This window comes from Pongo pygmaeus, chromosome 5 (assembly GCF_028885625.2).
Source record: "Pongo pygmaeus isolate AG05252 chromosome 5, NHGRI_mPonPyg2-v2.0_pri, whole genome shotgun sequence".
Taxonomy (NCBI): domain Eukaryota; kingdom Metazoa; phylum Chordata; class Mammalia; order Primates; family Hominidae; genus Pongo; species Pongo pygmaeus.
Genome location: NC_072378.2, coordinates 87,054,756 through 87,080,296, shown reverse-complemented (window position 1 = coordinate 87,080,296; position 25,541 = coordinate 87,054,756). Strand labels below are relative to the sequence as shown.

Below are 25,541 nucleotides of genomic sequence, written 5' to 3'. Positions count from 1 at the left end.
TTTATTTATTTATTTATATATGTGAGACAGGATCTTATTCTGTTGCCCAGCCTGGAATACAGTGACACAATCACGGCTCACTGCAGCCTTGACCTCCCAGGCTCAGGTGATTCTCCCACCTCAGCAACCCAAGTAGCTAGGACTACAAGCACACACCAGCACACCCAACTAATTTTTTGATTTTTTTGTAGAGACAGGATCTCCCTATGTTGCCCAGGCTGGTCTCAAACTCTTGGACTCAAACAATCCTCCTGCCTCAAACTCCCAAAGTGCTGGGATTATAGGTGTGAGCCACCACACCCAGCCTATTTTTTAATTTTTTAAATAGCAATAGGATCTTGCTATGCTGTCCAGGTAGGTCTCAAACTCCTAGCTTCAAGCGATCCTCCCACCTCAGCCTCCCAAAGTATTGGGAGTACAGACATGAGCCATTGTGCCTAGCCATATATAGGTGTAGGTTTTGTGGAGTTTTTTGTGGAGGCGAAGTCTCACTGTGTTGCCGAGGCTGTACAATATTTTAAATATTTCAGGAGAATCTGTTTTCAAACTCCACAGAAACCTAAGAATATATTTCTTTCTATGCAGTTTAATATAATTTCCTACCTTTAGAGACTCAAAAATAGTGGAAGATCAACATCTATGTTAGAGGTTATTTACTGATGGGTACACATATGGAAGGAATAAGGGCAACAGGGTACTTCTGTGAATAACTAAAAAGTCGAATAATAATGGTGTTGCTTTCATTAGTGTTCTTTTGCCGAATAGATTCACTGGGAAACTGCATTTAAAGACAAAAGAAGGCAAGATACACCCACTTTGCTATTTGTAATAGACGACAAGACCATTAGAGTACTCACTTGCTCTTTTCCTTCTCCTTTTGCAGGACAGAAAATATGCAAAGCCTAAAATGGCAGCCTACAGGTTATTATATATGCGAATTTTATAGACTCTGTTTTCATTTTAAAATTACATTTCTCACTTTGGATTACTTTCAAAAACAACTGTTAGCATAAATGAGGATTTTTTTTTAGCTTTAAGCAAATGTTGATGTTATTCTGTTTCTAAAAGAAAATCTGAATGTCAACAATTCAATTTATTTAATAATTGAAAGATGCCTTTGCTTGCCCTGCAATGTCACAAATAGCGTAGGTGGTAATACAGAGACTCTCTGCCCCATCGTTATTTCTGGTCACCAGAAAGGTGACCAGAAAGTCAGAGATTGTGATTCTATGCTTGGAAAGTGCTTGGTGTATTGGTAAATAATGTTGGCTGATTTATTCGAAGGAAAACTTTAAGACGATCTGCATTTACTCTTTCTTATTTGTGAAAATCTGTTTTCTCAAAACTTTGATGGAACACTTGTTTTTTTTCCATATTAAGTTGTAGTTAGTAGTGAGTTCTTTGAGAGGAAGGACCATGTCTTCCTTATCTTCCTTATCCACAACCCTAAATGTTATGGCTTGCAGTAAATGCCTGAATGAATTTGCTTTTATAGTTCTCTTTTGCCCCCTTCTCTAATTATATATAAGTTGTGGAATATAAAATGTATTGTTTGTCCAGGAAATAAGTAACTATTATAGGATACACTAATTACCATTTGTCAGAATTTAACTTAGTTTGTTAACCTAGTTTACTGGGGAGGAAACCACAGGCCAAACCCAGGATTCTGGCACAAGTAGTCTGGCTCCTGAGTGCTCTATGCAGTGAATGCCTCCACACCCCCACTATAGAATGGCTTTATGAGCCATTGATTTCCATTGGTTTAATTATGTACATAGAATTTTCCTTTCTTTCATCCCCTGAGTTGCTATACCAGGGACACAATTAGTAGTTTAGTTTTGGCACTTTCAGCCTTCTGACATATTTGTTTTGAATTTGGCATAGGCCATCCAGTAGCAGATTTTATGGCCTGCCTTCCTCTAAATTGAACTATGATCAGTATTCTCTAAATTGCACTATAATCAGGATTAGTATATTCAGTTTCTCAGCTAGCTTGGAAATGATATTATATGATAGTTTCCGAATTTCTTTGATGAAAATATTTAACACCCACAGTCATTTATTGCATTTCCATTTTGGTGCATATGCTTCACTAGTGGTTTTTCTCTGTACCTTATAGCATTCTTTTCCCATGACATCTAGCTGTTTTGTACGTGGGACCTAGGATTTTGTTGGCCAGCATTTGAAACTTTTTCTTTAATTATTCTAATTTGGTTTTTTTCGGTTACAAAACAGGGAAGTAGTTTTGTTATAGTTCCTCTTCCCTTGTGAATTGGCTGTTAAAAAACTAATTTTTTTTTTTATTTAGAATTCACATTAGTGATTCAGGAAAACATTTGCAATAAGCTTTAGACAATATATCAAAAAACCTTTCCACTTATATTGAAAAGTAATTTCTTTTTTTCTTTTTTTTTTTTTGATGACAGGGTCTTGCCCTGTTGCCCAGGCTGGAGTGCAGTGGCGCGATCTCAGCTCACTGCAACCTCTGCCTCCCAGGTTCAAATGATTCTCCTGCCTCAGCCTCCCAAGTAGCTGGGATTACAGGTGCGCACCACCATGCCCAGCTAATTTTTTTGTATTTTTGCTAGAGACGGGGTTTCACCATGTTGGCCAGGCTGGTCTCAAACTCCTGACCTTGTGATCCGCCCACCTCGGCCTCCCAAAATGCTGGGATTACAGGTGTGAGCCATCACACCCAGGCAAAAAGTAATTTCTTATGGTAAAAGTTAACAAGTATTAAATCTGAATCATGGATATGAGGGTGTCATCATTTACTTTTACCTATTTAAATAATACTTTTAAAGGTAACTTATCAGGCTTCCTTTTAGATTTAAATTATTTGAATAGACTTTAATATCTAACAGTATCTCTAAGCATATTAACCATTTTTTTTTTGCTATAGAAGGTTTTATTAATAGAACTTGACTCATTGCATATCGCCTATTAATATGGCTTTTGTAACCATAGCCATTCTTATGAAATGTAAGGGCAGCCTCTTATAAGAGATAAATATCATGCCAATAAAATATGGATTAGCCTGTATCCTAGCACTGACATTAAAAAAGGTTACATAGGCCAGGCGCAATGGCTCACACCTGCAATCCTAGCACTTTGGGAGGCTGAGGCAGGTGGATTGCCTGAGCTCAAAAGTTTGAGACCAGCCTGGGCAACGTGGCAAAACCCCATCTCTACTTAAAAAAAAAATAATACAAATAATTAGCTGGGCATGTTGATGCATGCTTGTAATCCCAGCTACTCAGGAGGCTGAGGGACGAGAATCGCTTGAACCCAGGAGGTGGAGGTTGCAGTGAGCTGAGGTCACACCACCACACTCCAGCCTGGGCAACAGAGCGAGACTCTGTCTCAAAAAAAAAACAAAAACAAAAACAAAAAACAGTTACATAATAACACAAATAGTATAAAAATTTCTTTAAGTTCAAAATGGCCTCCAAAGGTTCTATTTCAATATTTCTACCTTGCCCCTTTCTAACAGGATTTAAGATAGTTACAGTGATGGGCATTTAATAAAAGAAAAATAGTGAGGGGTTAATGTATCACTAGGTAATATTACATAATAGTTTTGACCCTGAGCTTCCCCATATCAGTAGGCAAAAAAATTTTTTTTTAAATAGGACAAGATCAAAGCACCAATTCAATGAGTGATAATGTTTACTTGCTCTCATTTTTAAAAACATGGAATTAGTATCTATTCCTCAAGAGGCAATGTTTTTCCTAACTTTAGAGTCTCCAATTTCTCGACTTTAAATAATTCAAGACTAAATTCTCGTCATATGTAGGGATATTTATGCAGTTGAAGTTTTTATTTTATGAAAAATTGCGTTCAAGATTTCATCATTGTTTAAGTTACATTTCTTTTTCCAGGGAATGTTACTGTTATGGCTAGTATGAATTTTGTTCCTTAATAACATTTGTATGTAAGAAATAGTTTTTAAATTATAAGTGTAAGAAAATCTGATTCCAGCCATCACTTGTAAGAGTCAGTGTAAGTCATTGATAAGAATTTCCCACCTACTAAATCACGCAAAGTTCCCCAGGCTCTTATGTGCCTCCTAGGACAGTCCTAGAGGACTCTTCTTGTCTTCAGTGCACACTGGTCTCTTACATGTTTAGTATCCCAGCCTATGTGATGCTTGGAGGCATGCAGCTCTTCTTGTGTGACAAACATTAGCTGGTGGTCCTTGCCCTGTCCACAGGCCTAGAGACAAGATCACTATGTAGACACACTGTGAACCATTTCCCACTGTTGGCCTGCACCACCCCAGGGGCTTCCTACCTTCTGCTCCTCCTGGAAGTCTCCCCCATCTCCTCCCCATTCCAGGTAGTTCTCCTTTCCACTGTCCTGGCAGTTTCTCCACTTGGCCATTGCTCCCTGCTGTCCCTTCCCAACACTGCTTGCTTTTCTACTCTCTCTCTGCTTATTTGGGACAACACTACAGTGTGTCATTGTCCTCTTAGTCTTCCTCTTAGAATGAGTTTTGAAATACCTAGCAAGAACAAAGTACATATTAATAGCTGAGTAAATATCTGACACCATTGAAATGTGCAAAAAATACTTTTATCAGCATGAGAAATGTTAACGTTTATTAGGTGCTTGTGTGTGGTGCTCTACAAGGAGTTAATAATTATCATCCCTGAATAAAGATGTAAGATACAATGAATGTGGTTATGTATATACATAGAGTAAAAGTAGGAGATTCTAAATATGAAAAGATGAATGGAAGGTGAAATACAGTTTATATCCTACTAATAATGTATTAAGGAGGAGAAATTTGATAACTCATGAATTAGCTCAAGTTAGTTATTTTTTTACCTACCACATTTTGGCTTTATTGTGAACTGTTTGCAGTACCGATATATTTAATTTTAATTATATAAACTCATTTGAATGTCTTTAATTTTTCATTTCATGTTCGGAATCAACTAGCAGCTAAGAAATTTCTGATCAGTGAAACAGCATTAAACATAATGAAGTTGTTTGTTCAAATTATAATCATGAATATTTTTACATGTTCTTTTCTAAACTAGGTAAAAATTCAGTGCATTTTAAGATGATATAAATATATGAAAAAAGGGTCTGTGGTTTCTAACTTTTGCTAACCATCCTTAGCAGTTATTCTCAGTATTTCTAAGACAAGCATGGCTAGAAGTGGGGTTAGAGCCCCACATCAAGGAGTTAAACTGTGCCCATGTGGCTAATGGTATTCTAGGATCAAATTTAAAGGGATAAGAAAGGCTTATCGTACTACTTTTAATTTTTGTGCTTAGTTCTTTATATTTGGGCAGATCAGCCCAAGAGCTTACTGTAATTATCTCAGTTAAATTCAGAATAAAATGTTACGCTATTTGGCAGGCCCAACATCTAGAAATAGTGAAAAGGGAATGTTAATTTTTTTTAAGGAAGTCTAAGGCATTTAGTTTATTCCCTAAAGGAAACACAACTGGTTTTTGTGTTTTCTTTTAAGAGAAAAATTGTGTTTCCATCCTCAAAAACTTTACTAAGCCATGCTGCCTTATTATCAAGCCCAAATTTAAAATTGCCTTTTTATCTCTTTGTGTCTAAATTTAGCCTTAAAAGGAAGATATCTTCAAAATGTGTACTTTCCAAGGATTAAAAAGGTTCATGGTAACTGTTTAGTTTTATATTGTGCATTTATAGGTATATTGGGAAGTGCTTATTAAAGCTCTTCTCTTTGATAGTGTCAGTTGATTTTCACTAGTGTTTGTTTTATAACTACATATTGCTAAGAATATATATATAACTGCGTAATACTAAGAATATTCACATGTTTTAAGGGCTTTTTGTTTTAATTATTTCTATTTTTTAAGAAAGAGAAGATTCTGGTGAAGTTTTTTCTAAAATAGTCATATCATAATGCATAATAGATTTTTAAATGTTTGGTTATTTGAGTTTAAAGTCCTAGATTTAAAAACAAAGAAACTTCACCCTGAAGAAAGGCTTTATGGAAAAAAAAAAAAAAGAAAGAAAGAAACTAAACTCTTTTGTGAAAATAAGGACATTTTGCATATGTTTGCTCATAACTTGTGTACGCATGTACGTATGTGTGTGAGATAGAATCAAAAACCACTTGTGAATATATATTTATGTTTTTAACATCTGTATATTGGACCGTTAAGCAGTTGTCAGTGGCTAGGTCATTCAAAAGTCAAGAAGTCTGCAGTTTACTATCTTATGGGGACCCTCTTTGTTTTCCCATACTTTACCAAAATCTTCTTTGTTTTCTAACTGACATTGTATGTATTGTTCTGGACTTACTAATAGGACTACATAAACATCACCTTTTTATGATGTGTCAGGTATCCTAAGACCACCCCTCCCCCCGATTCAGTGACTCACTCAGAGGACTCACAGAACTCAGCATAGTCTTACTTGTGGCTATGATTTATTACATTGAAGGGATACAAAGCAAAATCAGCAGAGGGAAAAGGCACATATGGGGTGAAGTCCAGAGGAAACCAGGCTTTCCAAACTCCCAAATTTTCCCAGTGGAGTCACACAAGGTGCACATACTTCCAGCAGCAAATTATGAGAATACATGTGAAATGTCCACTGGCAAAAGTTCATTAGATACCCTGTGTCCAAGGTTTTTGTTGAGAGTTGGTCATGTAGGTACCCTCTGATTAGAATGTCCTAAATCCCAAACTCCCAGAAGGAAAGCAGAAGTTCAGCCTAAGCTGTGCTGTTTGCATCCACAGTGTAGGCACAGTGACCACTTTTATCAGTTAAGTTAGTGGAAACATTCCCAAAAATCTAAGTTAATAGATGCAAGCCAGTGGCCAACCTTGCAAGCAGGATGTTTTAAATATAACAGTATCAGACCTGCTAGTTAACTCTTTTCTAGGGGAAAAAAAAAGGTAATTTTAACTTTATTTAGCAGTATTTACTTATTTAAGTCTGTCATTCCAGTAATTAACATAAATCATCTATGAAAGGTGAAACGTTTTTACCTTGAGAGATGTTTAATGCCCTGTCCCATTTGTTGGTAGTATCTAGTGGGTATAAGCCAATGTGTCCTCCAGCAATAAAATCATTTTTCCTATCCAAATACTGCTGTCCGGATGTTTTGATAATAACATTGTAAGGGTTTAGAAGCCTTATTTTTTCATAGTTTATTCACCAATTTTTATTGCTTTCATGAGACTTTAATAGCTTTCTGGAAATAGTATAGTAAAGTTATCATTGATGTTTCAACCTGCAAGTGAGTTACAATTTGTAAATATTTGTAGTCCATATGTATAACTTCAGTACTACTTGAACTATAATATTAATATTTTAATGTCATTTATTAACATTATATTTTGGAGACTGGAAAATGATTGAAACGTTGGGAACACAGATTCCTAGAGCTGGAAGAGTAAGCCTGAGCCCTTAATAAACCATCAACTCCACCCTAGTCCTTGGCTGAGTATGGAACTAAACCAGCTAAGACAGGTGATGCAAAATAAAACTCCAGAAGAGGTGCTCAACACAGTTTTTAGGATCTTAAGTTTAGAGTATAATTATACTAACTATCCAAAAGCTGTCCTTTTTACCAAGATCACCTGTTGTATTGATCTTTACACAGTAAGCTGTTGAAAGAACAGTTTAAAAATCTTTGATTAAAACAAATGCTAAATCATCCTTTAGCTGTTTCTTTGCCAGATTGAGCCATCCTACTTTATTCAACCTTTTTCAGCGAAGTTACAGGATAATAATATGGCATTTTGAAAAATAACAGAAGAAATGCCAGTTTAGTCTTAAATAGGTATTCTTACCCTGGGGATCTGTGGATTTAGATGGAAAGAAAAAATTATACTTTATTTTCCCTAACCTCTCTCGGAAATTGAGTATTTTCCTCCATTACTATATCACAAATTAATTTTTGGCTATTTGGTTATTTCAGAGTAATTCTTTTCTTCATAACCCTGTGTATTTTATTTTATGAATTTAGAAACATTGCTTCACCAAGGACCCATGGCAAAAAAGAAAAGTTACACTCTGTAATGTACCCAACTTGGAAAATTTTAAATGAGAATTCTCAGAATGTGCTTTTTTTGCTTTCTTTCCGTATTAGAGATAACAATGACCTGTTATATACTTCATTTAATGTACTATTGTACTTTTAGGTTTATGTACAAGTTAATAAAGAAGCAGCAGATGATAAAAGTGTAGCAAAAGCAGCACAGGAGTTCTTCCAACGATTGGAACTGGGCGATGTGCAAGCACTTTCACTGTGGCAAAAATTTCGGGACTTGAGCATTGAGGAGTACATTCGGGTTTACAAGGTATTGGTTGACCCTCCCTTCTGCTTTCCCATGATGCGGTGCAGCTCTTGGCTGTTACCTGCATAGTGAAGTTGCGTGTTAAGCTTGTGTTTTAAAAATAGATTTGTAGGTGAATTTAAAATTAAGACTCAAATTTTGTTTTTTGGGCTGAAAGAACTGTAAAATAATCCTGAAGCAGTGTCAGGTGATACTCTCAAACTTCATTTTTATCTGGCTTTTCTGTTCTAGCATTCCTTCACTTTTTTGTATTTATTTTTTGTTCTTTCACTTCCTTAGGCCGGTATGTGATGGTTAATAAACTGATTCATGTAATAAACATTTGGTGGGTAGGGGATAATACACAACAGTGAATAGGAGAGGAAAACCCTTGTTCTCGCAGACGTTATATTCTAGCCTAGAGACAGAGCACAAACTAAACAAATTAAAGATAAAGCAAGAAACAACTATGTTTTTATTAGATGGTGCTAGATGCTAGCTGGGGAGATCAGGTATGGAGTCTTTAGGTGGAATGACAGTTTGTAAAGAAGCCCATGTGACTGGAGTAAGTAAGCAGATGAACGACAGGAGAAGGTTGAAGAGCTAGTAGCATATGGGGCATAATTCTAGGATTTCTCTAGGGCTGTCCAGTGCTTTTTGTGGTGATGGGAATCTTCTGTATCTGTGGTCGTCTCCTTCAGTAGCCACCAACCACATGTGGCTTGAAGGGTGAATAGTGTGACAGAAGAGCTAAATTCTCAATTTTGCTTAATTCCAGTTTAACAGTTTAGATTGTCACTTGGGCCTAGTGATTACTGTATTGCACAGCACAGTACCATTGTGAGGACTTGACTGGTATAGTAGAAACCGTTAGGAGGTTTGAGAAGAGGAGTGATTTTTTTTTTTTTTTTAAACAAAAATAAAGAGGTCCTCGCCATCTTGCCCAGGCTGGGCTTGAACTCCTGGGCGCAAGTGATCCTCCTGCCTCAGCCTCCCAAAGTGCTGGGATTATGGGCATGAGCCACCACACTCAGCCCTTGATTTAATTTTTATTGTGTTCATGTGTGTGACAGGTGGTAGAGCATCATTAATTTTGCCTTAGGGGAATAGGAGATTCAATTAACATTTCTTTGTCTTTTTGTTTCTGAACTCTTTTAGCGTCTGGGAGTATATTTTGATGAATATTCAGGAGAATCATTTTATCGTGAAAAATCTCAAGAGGTCTTAAAGTTGCTGGAGAGTAAAGGACTCCTACTGAAAACAATGTATGATCAGGTTACTATTCTTTAGTAAAATTATTTGTTCTTTGAAATTGTTATTGATGTATCCTTTGAGTAAGGACAACAGAATGCAATGTGCAGCTTTCTTGGGATTTTTTATAGTGCTTTTTCCTGTTCAGAGTACTTTCCCACATTCTGTATTTTGCTGCCATAGCAAAAGCTGTTAAGATTTGGAGAAAGGATGTTACTTGTTTTTTATAAGGCTGGGAACTGAAGCACAGAAAATATAAGTGACCTACCTAAGGTCATATAACCTGATAATGGTATAACTGAAAAAAAGGAAATATATCTTATTATCTTCTGATTCAGTTTTACCTTTTAAAAGAAATCCCTGCCTTTTCAAAAAATATTTAAAGCAGTGTGTGAAAATAAGTATACTATAACAGGCTTATAAATGAGGAAAATGATGAAAACAGGAAGTAGGGGCAAGAAAAGTAATATGAAGTCAGAGATGCTGTTAGCATATCCCTCCTGGAATTCTGTTTTCTTGCTTATGTCAGAGTTTTTTCTTTAAAAAAAAGTTGTAATTGATGAATGACATATTGTATATATTTATGGTGTACAACATGATTTGATATATGCACACTGTGAAATGTTTAAATCAAGTTAATTAACATATCCATCACCTTACATACTTACCTATGATGAGAACATTTAAAATCTACCCTGTTAGCAGTTTTCAAGTGTACTATGCATTATTGTTAATTATACTCGCAATGCTGTACAATAGATTTCCAGAACTTACTCCTCCTGTTTACCTAAAACTTTGTAGCCTTTAACCAACATCTCCCCATTCCCTGCCCTTGGTAACCTCCATTCTACTTCTCTGCTTCTATGATTATAATTTTTTAGATTCCACATGTGAGACTATACAGTATTTGTTTTCTGTGCATCGTTTATTTCACTGAGCATAATGTCCTTTCAGTTTATCCATGTTGTCACAAATGACAGGATTTCCTTTTTTTTTAAGGCTGAATATTACATGTTGTATATTTTAAAGTCCACTCATCTGTTAAGGTTGATTCACATCTTGGCTATTGTGAATAATGTTACAATAACCATGGTAGGGCAGATTTCACTTGGACATACTGATTTCATTTTCTGTGGATGTATACCCAGATGTGAGTTTGCTGGATCATATATATGGAGGTTCTGTTTTCTGTTTTTTGAGGAACCTCCACATTGTTTTCCATAATGGCTATACTAACATTCCCACCAACAGTATACAAGGGTTCCCTTTTATCCACATCATGGCCAACATTTATCTTTTTTTTTTTTTTTTTTTTTGATAAAAGCCATCTTAACAAGTGTGAAGAAATATCTTATTGTGGATTGTGGTTTTAATTTTGCATTTCCCTGATGATTAGTGATGTTCAGCACCTTTTCATATACTTGTTAGCCTTTTGTATGCCTTCCTTGGAGAAATGTCTATACGGGTCTTTGGCCCACTTTTTTTTTTTTTTCTTTTTTTACTGTTAGGATGTGCAGATTTGTTACGTAGGTTAATGTGTGCCATGGTGATTTGCTGCACCTGGCAACCCATCACCTAAGTGTTAAGCCGAGCATCCATTACCTATTTTTCCTGATGCGCTCCTGCCTCCCCATCCCCCGACAGGCCCCAGTCTGTGTTCTTTTCTTCCTTGTGTCTCTGTGTTCACATTGTTCAGCTCCCACTTATAAGCGAGAATATGTGGTATTTGGTTTTCTGTTCCTGCATTAGTTTACTGAGGATAATGGCTTCTTTGGCCCACTTTTTAGTTGGGTTTTTTTTGGTAGTGGTGGTGGTGGTTTGATTTAGTTTTTTTGTTGTTGTTGTTTTTCCATTGAATTGGGTTCCTTATATATTTTCACATTAACCTCTTACCAGATACATGTTTTCCACGTATTTTCTTTCATCTTCTAGGCTGTCTCTTCACTTTGTTGATTGTTTTCTTTGCTGTGCAGAAGCTTTTTTAGTTTTATGCAATCCCATCTGTGTATTTTTACTTCTGTTGCCTATGCTTTGAGGACTAGCTCCAAGAAATCTTTGCCAAGACTTCAGTGTTTTCCTCTAATAGTTTTACAGCTCAGGTCTTAGATTTGTCTTTAATCCACTTTGAATTGACTTTTGTACATGGTGAGAGATAGGGATCTAGTTTTATTCTTCTGCATATGGATATGCAGTTTTCTCAGTGTCATTTATTGAAGAGACTGTCGTTTTCTTTTTATTTTTTTGAGACAAGGTCTCACTGTATCGCCAAGCTGGAGTGCAGTGGCATGATCTTGGCTCAGTGCAACCTCTGCCTCCCAGGTTCAAGCGAATCTCCTGCCTCAGCCTCCCAAGTAGCTGGGATTACAAGCGCACGCCACCATACCCAACTAATTTTTGTATTTTCAGTAGAGACGGGGTTTCACCGTGTTGGCCAGGATGGTCTCAATCTCCTGACCTCCTGATCTACCCGCCTTGGCCTCCCAAAGTGCTAGGATTACAGGCGTGAGCCACTGTACCTGGCCGAGACTGTCCCTTTCTTATTGTGTTATTTTGGCACCTTTGTCAAAAATCAGTTGACCTGGCTGGGCATGGTGGCTCACGCCTGTAATCCCAGCACTTTGGGAGGCTGAGGTGGGCGGATCACCTGAGGTTGGGAGTTCGAGACCAGCCTGACCAACATGGAGAAACCCCATCTCTACTAAAAATACAAAAATTAGCTGGGTGTGGTGGGGCATGACTGTAATCCCAGCTAGTTGGGAGGCTCAGGCAGGAGAATCACTTGAACCCGGGAGGCACAGGTTGCGGTGAGCCAAGATTGAGCCATTGCATTCCAGCCTGGGCAATAAGAGGAAAATTCCATCTCAAAAAAAAAAAAATTCAGTTGACCATAAATGTGTGAATTTGTATCTAGGCTCTCTATTCTATTCCATGAGTCTCTATGTTTTTGTCTAGTATGATGCTGTTTTGATTACTATAGTTTGTAGTAGATATTGAGATTAGGTAGTGCAATGCCTCTAGCTTTGTTTTTTTTTTTTAAGACGGTCTGGCTTTGTCATCCAGGCTGTAGTGCATTGATGCTTTCTTGGCTCACTACAACCTCCACCTCCAGGTTCAACCTGTTCTGCCTTAGCCTCCCAAGTAGCTGGGATTACAGGCATGTGCCACCACACCCAGCTAATTTTTGTATTTCTTAGTAGAGATGGAGTTTCACCATGTTGCCTAGGCTGGTCTTGAACTCTTGGCTTCAAGTGATCCACCTGCCTTGGCCCCCCAAAGTGCTGGGATTATAGACGTGAGCCACCACAGCTGGCCCAGCTTTATTCTTTTTGCTCAATATTGCTTTGGGTATTTGGGGGTTTTTTGTGGTTCCATATGAATTTTATGATTGATTTTTCTGTTTCTGTGAAAAATGTCATTGGAATTTTGGTAGGGATTGCATTGAATCTGTAGATTGCTTTTGGTGGTGTGGACATTTTTTAAATATTGATTTTTCCAATCCATTAATACAGGATATCTTTCCATTTATCTGTGTTTTGATTTCTTTCATCAGTGTTATATAGTTTTCAGTGTACAGATATTTTACCTCCTTGGTTAAATTTATTCCTATTTTAGTTTTGTTGATGTTATTATAAATGAGATTTTTTTAAAATTTCTTTTTCAGATAGTTTGTTGTTGTGTATAGAAATGCTACTGATATTTGGCTGGGCGTGGTGGCTCATGCCTGTAATCCCAGCACTTTGGGAGGCCGGGGGGTGCGGATCACATGAGGTCAGAAGTTCGAGACCAGCCTGGCCAACATAGTGAAAACCCGTCTCTACTAAAAACGCAAAAATTAGCTGGACGTGGTGGCGCGCGCCTAATTCCAGCTACTTGAGAGGCTGAAGCAGGAGAATTGCTTGAACCCAGGAGGCGGAGGTTGCAATGAACTGAGATCGTGCCACTGCACCACTCCAGCCTGGGCAACAAAGTGAGACTCCGTCTCAAAAGAAAAAAAGGCTACTGCTTTTCATATGTTGATTTTCTATACTGCAACTTTATGAAATTCATTTATTCTAACAGTTTTTTGGCGGATTCTTCAGGATTTTGTATTTATAAGAGCATATTCAGAGTTTTCTATTTATAAGATCATATTGAAAAAAAAAAGATTATGTTGCCTGCAGAGACAATTTAACTTCTTTTCCAATTTGGATGCCTTTTATTTTTGTTTCTTGCCTAATTGTTTTCTAATTTAGCTTTTAGCTTCCTGTCAGCTAAACAGAGAAATAGCAGTGAAAGAAGCCCAGACCTCTATAATGTAGAGGCAAACCAATTGCTTAAGAGACATGTCACTTTTCATAGTACCAAAGCAAACTTTCTCCTGTCATATTTATAAGGAAGATGTGAAACATAGTTAATAGCATCCTCAGTAATGTCCTTAAGGAAAATTTTTAGATTGTCATATACAGATTCCAAATTTTGGTCATACAGGAAAGACAAAAATCTGTAGTTTTAATACTTGGGTACTTTGTGGCATGTTAAAAATTATCCCAATATTGAATGTTATAATACCGTGAATTAGAAGGAGAATGTGTGACATTTCATAGTTATGATGCAGCTGCATCTCATTTTTCAACTGGGTATATTAAAGATTTTATCTCTGAGTACCTTATCCGGAGCTACAGATTTAAAAGCTAAGATAACCAAATATTAATTATATCATACCCATTCATAAGAGATTCTTGGTCATATTCTTGTTTTTTTCCATTGTTGATTAAAGCTTAAATTGGCACTGCTCATTGCAACGTGGGTAATAAAAATAGCTTCTGGTTTGCTACTGTTTTAGATATTAAAATTTTAAAGGTCTGAATTTATTATGTTGCTTCAGAGTTACCTTTTCACATTTCTAGAAAAGGAACGGCTGTAGTAGATCTCTCTGGGAATGGCGACCCCTCCTCAATTTGTACTGTAATGCGAAGTGATGGGACTTCTCTCTATGCAACCAGGTTTGTAGCCTCTGTGAGGGTCAACATTTGGTTCTAAATCTGTTGCTTTCAAATGAAACACTATGTACACTTAATTATGCATTATCGGACTCCACAGCTGATGACATTATAAACTGTAAAACTGAAGTACTTCATAATCAACTAAAAGTATTTTACAATGGCACGTTGGCAGGAAATGTATACTAAAAGATGACCATATTAGCTCAGGGGTTTCCTTATGCTGTAAAGAACATCCTACATGCACATAAATACCAGAACTCACTGGGATTTGGTAAAGCAGGCTGAGGGAGAAAGCAGCCATGTCACATTGTTTTTTCCATCCATCTCTGTGACTGACCTTTGTGGAATGGCCAATCTCTGTTCATCAGTAAGAAGTGGGTTTATTAAGCCACCCTTATTTCTGGGACAAAGCTAATAGGAAAGAGGAGCACTGCTGGCAAAAGTGTCTCCCAGGCCAGAATTTTATATTAGGTCACAAATCACTTTTGTAACATAAAGTCATGATACTTTGTTGTTTTATATTAACTACCATAATTTGTTCCAAACAACTTTAGGCAACCAATTAAGTCTTTTAACTTCCCCTTAGGAAATTCATCTCTTACCTTCTGTTACTTTTCGACATTTCCCTTTACCAATTCTATGCAATTGGGATTAGGAAGTGAGAAGAGCTTATATATCTAAGAGGTACATTATTTTTCTAGATAAGCAAATATATATATTAGAAAAGTTTTTTGTATCAACTAATTATTGCTAGATAGATTAAATAAATAAACCATTGCACAGTGGTTATAAGAAGTATCCATTGAGAACAGAGGCTCTGTAACTATCTGGGTCTGGTTAGTGTCTTTTTTGGGTTATCATTAGATGTCAGTTTTTCAACACCTATATTTTTCTTTGGAAAAAGAAACGTCCCGTCAGAAAAGGGGCCCTATGACATGAAGTCTCTATAACTACCCTAATTTGGTGTTTTTTCAGGCTGTCATTAGATGTAGACTTTTCTGTGTATTTACCTTAACACCTGTACTTTCTCTTTTTTCTTTGAAAATAATTGTCTTTTTGCCACTTATTGAAATGTTTGATTTTTTCACTTTGCTTTAATGTCAGTTGCTTCTGCCTTCTAATGGGTTTCTTATAGAATACCTTTATGTGGGGGATGTAAATGTTATAGCAGATAAAAGTGCAGGAGAATACTGAAAAGAGCAGAGTGTGAGGCTGGAGACCTGGGACTGTCGTTTAACTCTCTGGGCCATGATTCTCTACTTTGTGAAATGAGAGATCTGGACTAAATGACCTAGCACGTCTTCTGGCTTTGAAATTCAGTTTCTACATACTCAACCTAGAAATTTTTCTTATTATTTTTTGTTTTTTTCATTGAATCAAAAAGTTTCCCTTTGTTTTGTCCTTGTCTCAAACCAAAAAAATATAACAGGTGTCTATTTGTGACATAATTTTTGTGATAATCTGCTATACAAGTGTTTCTCAACATTTTTAAAATTATAATTCCTCCAAGCAACCTTTTCAGCCATATTTTTCCTAATTGCCAATCCTCATGAAATTTTATCCCACAGATATTCTGTATCTCTGTATATATTGTATGCATATCTGTGGTTTATGCATGAAGAATAAGATTTTTTGTTGGCCAGCTGTAGTGGCTCACGCCTGTAATCTTAGAACTTTGGGAAGCCAAAGCAGGAGGATCACTTGAGGCCAGAAGTTTGAAACCAGCCTGGACAGTATAATGAGACCCATCTCTACAAAAAATATGCAGTGGCTCTTGCCTGTATTCTCAGCACTTTGGGAGGATGAGGAGGGTAGATCACCTGAGGCCAGGAGTTCGAAACCAGCCTGGCCAACATGATGATACCCCATCTCTACGAAAAACACAAAAATTAGCCAGTTTTTGCCTTCATTGAGAATGCATGCTCTGTGCAATGTCAGGATCATGAGGTAAGTACTAATGACATTTTGATGATCCTAACATTTCAAAAGATCGAGAAATTTTTTCAATCTTTCCAGTATCATATATAATCAAAAATAGCTCTAATTTTAAACTTTAATATTTCATAATCCTTGACTTGAAATTTCGGTTTATGAAATTTTATGGTTTTTCATTATTTCATATGCAAACTAGATATTTGTATCTAATCAGAGATAAAAGAGATAGAAATTCTGTCAAAGGACTTTATGGCCTTTTTTTTTTGGAGACAGAGTCTTGCTTTGTCGCTCAGTCTGGAGTGCAGTGGTGCAATCTCAGCTCACTGTAAACTCCGCCTCCTAGGTTCAAGCGATTCTCCTGCCTCAGCCTCCTGAATAGCTGGGATTACAGGCGGGCGCCACCACGCCCAGCTAATTTTTGTATTTTTAGTAGAGACGGGGTTTCACCATGTTGGTCAGGCCGGTCTCAAACTCCTGACCTTGTGAACCGCCCGCCTCAGCCTCCCAGAGTTCTGGGATTACAGGCGTGAGCCGCCGCACCTGGCCTACTTTATGGTCTTTTAAATGCGTTAGAAGGTATTCCCCCTGACTGACCCAAGACTTTGAAAGTCCTTAGTAATACTAATAGGAGAGTATCTAGACAATACCTGTTTACTACATCATCTATATTTTAAATATGTTCATTAAGAGAATATATTGCAGAGAAGTAACAGGTGATTCTTTTTAGTAGAGACTTAATCATAAAACATTTATCTACAAGACACTTCACCCATAGCTATTTTAGTTGTTATTACTACTTGTTGAACTTTTATATATTAATTTTATTTATTTATATTTATTTTAGGTTTTGCTTTTCCCAGTGTTTTTATTGTTGTTTTTCCCATACCTATTTTTATCATTTTATATCAAAACGTGATATTTGGATTATCTAAGTGTGGGTGGAATTCCTCAGGCTGTGGGATAATTTAAATTCTTAATTAGAAAATGCTCATTGCTATTAAATAGGTAAGACCAATTATTACCCAGATCTGCTTAGTAACTCTTGGTTTATGGCCACTTTGTTTCAGAGATCTTGCAGCTGCTATAGATCGAATGGACAAGTATAATTTTGATACAATGATATATGTGGTAAGTAATCAGAACAAAAAGTTATGATCTCTAACTCATGAAAACTACAGAGGTAGAAATTGGATGCCATGTTGAAAAACTATGGAAAACTACAGAGAGAAGTCAACATTAAGTATGTTTAAAGTGGGCAACTTCTATTTAAAAGTTTAAACACTTAAAAATGGAAAAGTTTACATTGCTTCGTAGTAAGAAAAAGTTACCTGAATCAGTAAAATGGTTATGTGAAATTAATATATACAGGTCACTATAATACCAAGTTTTTTTGTTTTTTATTTTTCAATTCTGATTTGGGCTCAACAGTTGTTTTTAAATAACTTTATTTTGAAGTAATTTAATACTCACAAGAAGTTTCAAAATAGTACAGTGTTTCCCCCCAAAGATAGTACATAACCATAGTACTTTTATCAATAGCAGGAAATTAACATTGATAGAGACCTTACTGAAATTTCGCCAGCTTTTACATGTACTCTCCTGTAGATGTTTGTGTGGCTATGGTTTTATGAGACTTTATCACATGTATAGATTCATGTAACCATCACCACATTCAGAATATAGAACTGTTCCATCACAAAACAAACTCCCTCGTGGTCAGCCACTTAATAATCACACCTTCACCCAATCCTAACCCCTGGCAGCCAGTGCTCTGTTCTTCAGCACAATTTTGTCACTCTAAGAATGTTGTATAAATGGAATTATACAATATGTAACCTTTGAGATTGGCTTTTTTCACTCAGCATAATGAATGCCCTGGAGAACTATCCAGGCTGTCCTGTGTGTCAGTAGTTGGTTCCTTTTATTGCTGAGTGGTATTCTAGTGTCTTTTCCCCTTTCCTTACTTATCATGTGAAACCTTCCTTTCCACTTAGAAGAAAGTTACCATCAAATATTTATTTAGAGTTTAGCTTTGGTCTCAGAGACCAGGGTCATAGTAGCCGAGAGGGCAGAAACTTAAATAGAATACTCAGAAGATTGAAGTTCACATTTCCTACTGACTCGGTGGAGTGCTGTGGCTCTTATTTCCCTCCCTTGTTAGAGCAGTCCACTTAGACACTCTTCTTGTGGCATCCTCTTTGTGTTTAGTTAAAACATATAGATTGACAATGACTTTAGTCTGTCAAAACCTCAAATATCTTAATTTGATTCAAGTCCAACCTATTTTTGTACATTAATTTGTCAGTATTCTTTTATTTTATATATATTTTCTTCCCAAGACAGATAAAGGACAAAAAAAACATTTTCAGCAAGTATTCCAAATGCTGAAGATCATGGGATATGACTGGGCAGAAAGGTAATGTCTGCATTGTTCTTAATTGTCTGTGCAGGGTCGGCTGAGCCTGAAAATGTACCTAGTGGTTAAAGTTTTTCACTCAGATTTCAATTCTTTGTTTCAAGATACTGGTATGGAAAAGTAGATTTGATTTTTGTATTATGTCTTGGTTATAATAATTTCCATCTTATAAACATTAAATAACTGTATTTTTATTAGTTATCTGCTCTCAGTGGCTTAGTTTTCAAAATTCTTAATCCACATCTCCTTTTTCTCCTAAAGGCAACTAGTAATTTAATCACATGCTGGTGATTATAAAGTGAAGCTGTGCTTAACGTCCTTTGTAGCATACAAATCACATCAATTTCGTTTTATTAATTTTTAAAAACTCTGCTCTGATGGTTAAAGTTCAAACCACTCTCTGAAAGGTATTATATGCTTTCAGCAGCAGCTCTTGTTTAGCTTTCAGTTAACTAGATGCCCACTCTTTTAGGTGCCAGCACGTGCCCTTTGGAGTAGTACAGGGAATGAAGACTCGAAGAGGAGATGTCACTTTCCTGGAAGATGTTTTAAATGAGATTCAATTAAGGATGCTACAGAACATGGCTTCAATTAAGAGTGAATTCAGTTTTTTCTTATTAAAGTCATAACTTACATGCCACTTTTATGTTATTCTGGACTTTGGGCAGTGTGATTTATTATGTCTGTCCCTCCATTGAAGTGTCACTAACTTTGTCAAAAATACCTTTCACTAATTAGAGGTGCCAGAATTTTTATACTCGCTACTCAGGAATTGGTCACTTCAATAATCTGAATTGCTATAACCTTGGTCCTCTTTTCATGAACAGCTTGAGCATTGTCATTCTGTTGTCTAGGTGGTTACGTGAAGTTTCTATGTTATAATTTGGATACAAGTCACAAGTCCTTATGACTTTCATTAACCTTCACCCTTGGAAAACTAAGTATCAGATATATACACATACATATATATATATATATACACACACACACATATACATATATATATATACACACACACACACATATATATAATCAGAAATCCAAATTTATTTTTCCTACAAGTATCTTTTGAATAAATAAATTTGGATTTCTTTCCCTTTAATGTAGGCAGGGGAAATGTCATTATCAAAGGTAAAATAGCCTAAATTAGGCGAGTAATTACTCATTCTGAATCTGTTCTTGATTGTCAGCATACATTTTTGGCAGATGTTACCTTCACTTGGATCCATGATTGGCACAGTGTCATGTAGACTAAAGATAGCTGCCTTTGTCTGTTTCAGCAACTAAAGAACTCAAGAACCCACAAGAGACTGCAGAGAGGGTCGGGCTCGCAGCACTCATTATTCAGGTCTGTTAAGACTCCTATCTGTGAGGCCCTTTTGTTTGGTCCTAGAGCAAATCCCAGCAGTGAAGATTTCCTCTGTCATTTTAGGACTTCAAAGGTTTACTCTTAACTGACTACAAGTTCAGCTGGGATCGTGTTTTCCAGAGTCGCGGGGACACAGGAGTCTTCCTACAGTACACACACGCCCGCCTCCACAGGTGAGAAGAGGCTGCAGGGAAACCTTGTGCTGCACTGTGCTTCCCTAGGCTAGGTCCTGTGATTCTAAGACCAGAGGCCCTGTTTTCTGGGCTTTTCCAATATCTTCTATTCACATCTGACTAGAGTAGACCTTCTTTTAGGAAAAAAAAAAATTTATTGAGCACCTATGTTAGAAATACATTTATGTGTATTATCTTAGTCCTCAGAATAACCCTGTCGAAGAGTATACTGTTACCTCCATTGTGTATGGATATTAAGGAGACCAAAATTGTGTATTATAAGGTGATGTTCATCACTTGCAGCTCTGTGCCCTTGTATGACTTTTTAATCTTTTGATGTTTTTAACTTTAAACTTTTGATAAGTTTGGAAGAGACTTTTGGATGTGGGTACCTGAATGACTTCAACACTGCTTGTTTACAAGAGCCACAGTCTGTTTCAATTCTTCAGCATCTTCTCAGGTATGATGTTTTCCAGGGATCATCAAGTGTGCTTCTGCTTATCAAAATGGCTATTAGCATTTTTGCTGCCCAGTAGAGCCAACAGTCCAGTAGCTGCCTTCTGCCTCTAGACTTTTCCCAAAGGTATGCCTTAAAAAGTGATTATTTGCATTTTGAGGACAAACGGCATAGATTAAGCCAATGCTCAAGGAGGACAGTCTTTGGGTCTTCAGAATATTATCACTGATGAATAGCGCACATGTCTAGTTGCCTCTAGCTCACATAAAGCCTTATAAAAGCATAACCTTTTTTAGTTTTAGTTTGAGAAAGCATCTTCTTGCTCTCTGTGGTAAGTGAAGGAAAATACCTGCCTTTGTGCAGCTTCCCAGAGACCGTAAGCCCTTCATTTGCCTCTTGGTTTCGGTTCACAATCTCAAATACATAGATGTATCTGATGCTCCCATGCTAGGCAAGACACCCACACATTTTAGCTCTGACGGGCATTGTTGGTGAAGCCAGACATGCCAGAGATTAGTCTTTAGAAGGGATGTGGATGGTTATGAACAAGGCGGTTTTCTTTGATTGCCATATAGTAGTCAGTGATTCTTTCCTGGAATCAGAAAAATTTACTCACATGTACAATAGGGAATGTAAGGAAAAATAAGCCAACTGGGTTTTCTTAGCATTGAGGGTAGACTTTGCTAATTTATATTTTATATTCTTAAACATGGCTGGAGGCTTTTTACATTCACCAGCCATGATTTAAGTTTTTGCTGTGGACTAGGTCTAGGAAATAGCAAGATGATTTAGAAAGTCCCTGCCATCAAAGAATTTGGAAGAAAGAAAAATGTTCCTTTGCCTTCAAATGTACACACAGTTTTTTCATATCCTTCTACTCTTCTTTTTTAAGACGGAGTCTCGCTCTGTTGCCCAGGCTAGAGTACAGTGGCTGGATCTCAGCTCACTGAAACCTTCACCTCCCGGGTTCAAGTGATTCTTCTGCCTCAGCCTCCCAGGTAGCTGGGACTATAGGCGCGTGCCACCACACCTGGCTAATTTTTGTATTTTTAGTAGAGAACGGGGTTTCATCATATTGGCCAGGCTGGTCTCAAACTCCTGACCTCATGATCCACCCACCTCAGTCTCCCAAAGTGCTGGGATTACAGACGTGAGACACTGCGCCTGGCCATACCTTCTCTTAATCGTGTCGAGTCAACCTTATATTCACGATCTTTTAATGTCTAATGTCTTAGTGTAACGTGTACAGTCTTTTCCTGTTCACTGTTCCTGTCATCTTTTAGGTTCGACGAGGTGCTTTATAAATCATCTCAGGACTTTCAACCCAGGCATATCGTCAGTTACCTTCTAACTTTAAGGTACTTTATAATCTTCCTGTTTTCAGGTGTTAATGGCATTTGAGACCTTTCTTTCATCTAGTTTCCTATAAACAAATTCCTTGGCCTAAAATTTGATGTGCTTTTAGTTACAGGAATTATTGCTTCATCTATACAAATTAGCAGTTAATGTTCCTTCATTCATTCAGTGATACAAGGTACTGTCACTGTAGACTGGAGAATGGGAACTGACAACTACACAGTTACAGCACAGTGCATGTGTTGTTAGAGTGAACCTAAGAGATGGTGTTAGGGCAACCAGCCCAGCCTTGAGCGATCAGAGAGGGCTTCTCAGAGGAAAGGAGATACTAATCAGAAGGAATGTGGCTGGGAAGAAGAAAAAAGCCCAGAATTGAGCAAGAACATAATAATACATTTTAAAGGATCCATAAGCATTGTCCTGGGAGGGCTGATGAATGAAGCGTGTATAAACCTGTTTGCCATGTACTGAGGCATTTAAACTTATTTTCGGGGTGGTGGGGTCCATACAGGGATTTTAAGCAGAGGCACAGAAAAATAAGCTAGAAAACTCAATTTTTCTAATCTTTAATGACAATTTCATGGTGTCTATTTTAGCAAATTGAAATCAAAATTGAGTCCACCCTTGTATAGCAGCAGCTGTATCTTCTGTAAAGCTATTTAATAAAGGAAATGTTGCTTTTACTCAACAATTATTGAAATCAGACACTTATCAGGACTGTTTTCTTGATTATACTTTTTACCTTGTCTTCTCTAGATTTATGTAAGGATTTTTTTCTTCCTTTAAATGACACTTAAGACATATAGAGGTGAAGAAGCTACAAAGTCTTTTTTTTTTTTTTTTCTTTTTTTGAGATGGCGTCTCGCTCTGTTGTCCAGGCTGGAGCGTGATCTCGGCTCACTGCAACCTCCACCTGCTGGATTCAAGCGATTCTCCTGCCTCAGCCTCCCTAGTAGCTGGGATTACAGGCACGTGCCATCATGCCCAGCTAATATACAAAGTCTTATGAAATGTCATTTTATCATTAAAACTGATGTCTTAAGTATCATTTCTCCAGCACATTGTTATACTTGCTGCCATACCTAAATTTAAAAAGATACTTTAAGGACGAGTGGTCAGTGTGTGTGGAGAGTGGATAGATAACTAGTTTCTACCCACCTCACTGTACAGAGGGAAAGGCCATGCTGTGTTATACATTGGATTGTAGGCTGCCTAAATGAAGAAAAATGATTAGAAAAGGATTCTTTATATTTGTAAAATTAACATTGAAATCATAATCTTTTTTTTTTTTGAGACAGAGTCTCGCACTCTTGCCCAGGCTGGAGTGCAGTGGCGTGATCTCGGCTCACTGCAAGCTCCGCCTCCTGGGTTCATGCCATTCTCCTGCCTCAGCCTCCCGAGTAGCTGGGACTACAGGCGCCTGCCACCACGCCCGGCTAATTTTTGTATTTTTAGTAGAGACGGGGTTTCACCGTGTTAGCCAGGATGGTCTCAATATCCTGACCTTGTGATCCACCAGCCTCGGCCTCCCAAAGTGCTGGGATTACAGGCGTGAGCCACTGCGCCCTTCGAAATCATAATCTTAAGAATTGCCCATCTCTTAGTAGTAGAATAGGGCCAAGATCTAAAGCTTGAGTTTTGAATTCCAGTTTCAACTTTACAATTTTGAATACATCCTTTAATGGTTCTGGGCTTTATTAAGTTGAAGGAGTAAGATTAGATATCAAGCTCATATCTTACAACAGGAAATTACTGCTGGTACTATCGTGATTTCTCTCTTCCTGTTTCAGTCATCTTGCAGCTGTGGCACACAAAACACTACAAATAAAAGATAGTCCTCCTGAAGTGGCTGGGGTACGTTATGTTGAATGTTTTCTGTATAATCCCTAGCTCCTAAGACTAATATTACTAAGTCAGTCTTGTAAATTTTTCTAAAATAGCATTCTGTTGTTCAACTGTAGCAGTGTACTTCCTTAGCTAATAATTAGGCTGTAACAATCAATGTTTATATACTTCCCAACATACTAGACTATGAAGCATATTTTCCTACATGAAATATTATAGTGATAAGTTCCCCTTACCTGAAGCCGTACTGTATAATACTATCACTCCCACTCCATGACACTTTATGTACAGGTCTTACTGTAAGGGATGCCAGGAATTTATCTTCTCTTGCCTATAGTAACTCTAGGGCACTTTGACATATTGTTCCTGCTTTAAACTAGAAAGAATAACCTTTAAAACCATTCTCATGTATTGAATACATTCCTGTTACTGAATATTTTAAATCATTGTTTATTTTGTAGGCCAGACTTCATCTTTTCAAAGCTGTCCGTTCTGTCCTAGCCAATGGAATGAAACTTCTTGGAATAACACCTGTATGTAGGATGTAATTTCCATTAAAATGGCTTTTAAAATGTCAAATGAATTCTAGTTATCTATTCTGAGATGCCTTGCTGTTCAGAATAAATTTAAATTTTTTTTTTTTTTTTGAGATGGAGTTTCGCTCTTGTTGCCCAGACTGGAGTGCAATGGTGCGATGTTGGCTCACTGCAACCTCCATCTCCCAGGTTCAAGCAATTCTCCTGCCTCAGCCTCCTGAGTAGCTGGGATTACAGGCACGTGCCATCACGCCCGGCTAATTTTGTATTTTTAGTAGAGACGGGGGTTTCTCTATGTTGGTCAGGCTGGTCTCAAACTCCCGACCTCAGGTTATCTGTCCGCCTTGGCCTCCCAAAGTGTTGGGATTACAGGCATGAACCACCACGCCCAGCCAAAGTTAAACAATTATTCTGTGTCAGAATCTATATTAAATGTGACTTGTCAAGTTATTCAGTCTTTATCCTTAAATAAATAAGTTATCTGGATTCTCTCATGGTCAGTAGGTATTTAAATAGACATTGAGTTTTTTTTTAAACCCAAAGCATTGTGGTCTAATGGGGCTAAAGGATTTGAGTTTAAACTTTGGCTTGAAGTTTCTTACCATGTCATTCTTCCAGAAACTATTCTTATAAATGAAATGAGTTAATGTTTTCATGAAATAAAAGAATTGGTGGGGGGAAAACATTATCAATTTTCTTGTAATTGTGGCTGGTTTGGAATAAACATAGGGAGATCAAAAATAAGCATCATTCTGTCAATATAGCTGACAGCTACTCCTAGAGACAATAGACCTCGTGCTTCCCTTTGGGTTAATATATACAGGGCCGGGCGTGGTGGCTCACGCCTATAATCCCAGCACTTTGGGAGGCTGCGGCGGGCAGATCACGAGGTCAGGAGATCGAGACCATCCTGGCTAACACAGTGAAACCCCGTCTCTACT

The 25,541-nt window shown here is 37.3% G+C and overlaps 1 protein-coding gene across 6 annotated transcripts in view; it reads left to right on the top strand.

Annotated features, from left to right (window-relative positions):
* RARS2 (arginyl-tRNA synthetase 2, mitochondrial) overlaps nucleotides 1-25,292 on the top strand; it is a 75,861-nt gene extending 50,569 nt beyond the window's left edge. For 4 of the 6 annotated variants that reach the window (XM_063666405.1, XM_063666403.1, XM_063666404.1 and 1 more), the window contains 12 exons: nucleotides 8,146-8,304; nucleotides 9,439-9,545; nucleotides 14,418-14,513; nucleotides 17,516-17,576; nucleotides 18,788-18,864; nucleotides 19,337-19,461; nucleotides 20,145-20,212; nucleotides 20,297-20,406; nucleotides 20,771-20,866; nucleotides 22,147-22,221; nucleotides 24,010-24,073; nucleotides 24,526-24,643. In XM_063666405.1, the coding sequence (XP_063522475.1) occupies nucleotides 8,146-8,304; nucleotides 9,439-9,545; nucleotides 14,418-14,513; nucleotides 17,516-17,576; nucleotides 18,788-18,864; nucleotides 19,337-19,461; nucleotides 20,145-20,212; nucleotides 20,297-20,406; nucleotides 20,771-20,866; nucleotides 22,147-22,221; nucleotides 24,010-24,073; nucleotides 24,526-24,612 (1,125 nt within the window). In that variant the 3' untranslated portion in view covers nucleotides 24,613-24,643. Of the gene's footprint in view, nucleotides 1-8,145; nucleotides 8,305-9,438; nucleotides 9,546-14,417; nucleotides 14,514-17,515; nucleotides 17,577-18,787; nucleotides 18,865-19,336; nucleotides 19,462-20,144; nucleotides 20,213-20,296; nucleotides 20,407-20,770; nucleotides 20,867-22,146; nucleotides 22,222-24,009; nucleotides 24,074-24,525; nucleotides 24,644-24,714 lie in introns of those variants that run through there. The other 2 variants (XM_054491498.2, XM_063666407.1) reach the window with 1 other exon arrangement.
* Nucleotides 25,293-25,541: the final 249 nt, after the last annotated feature.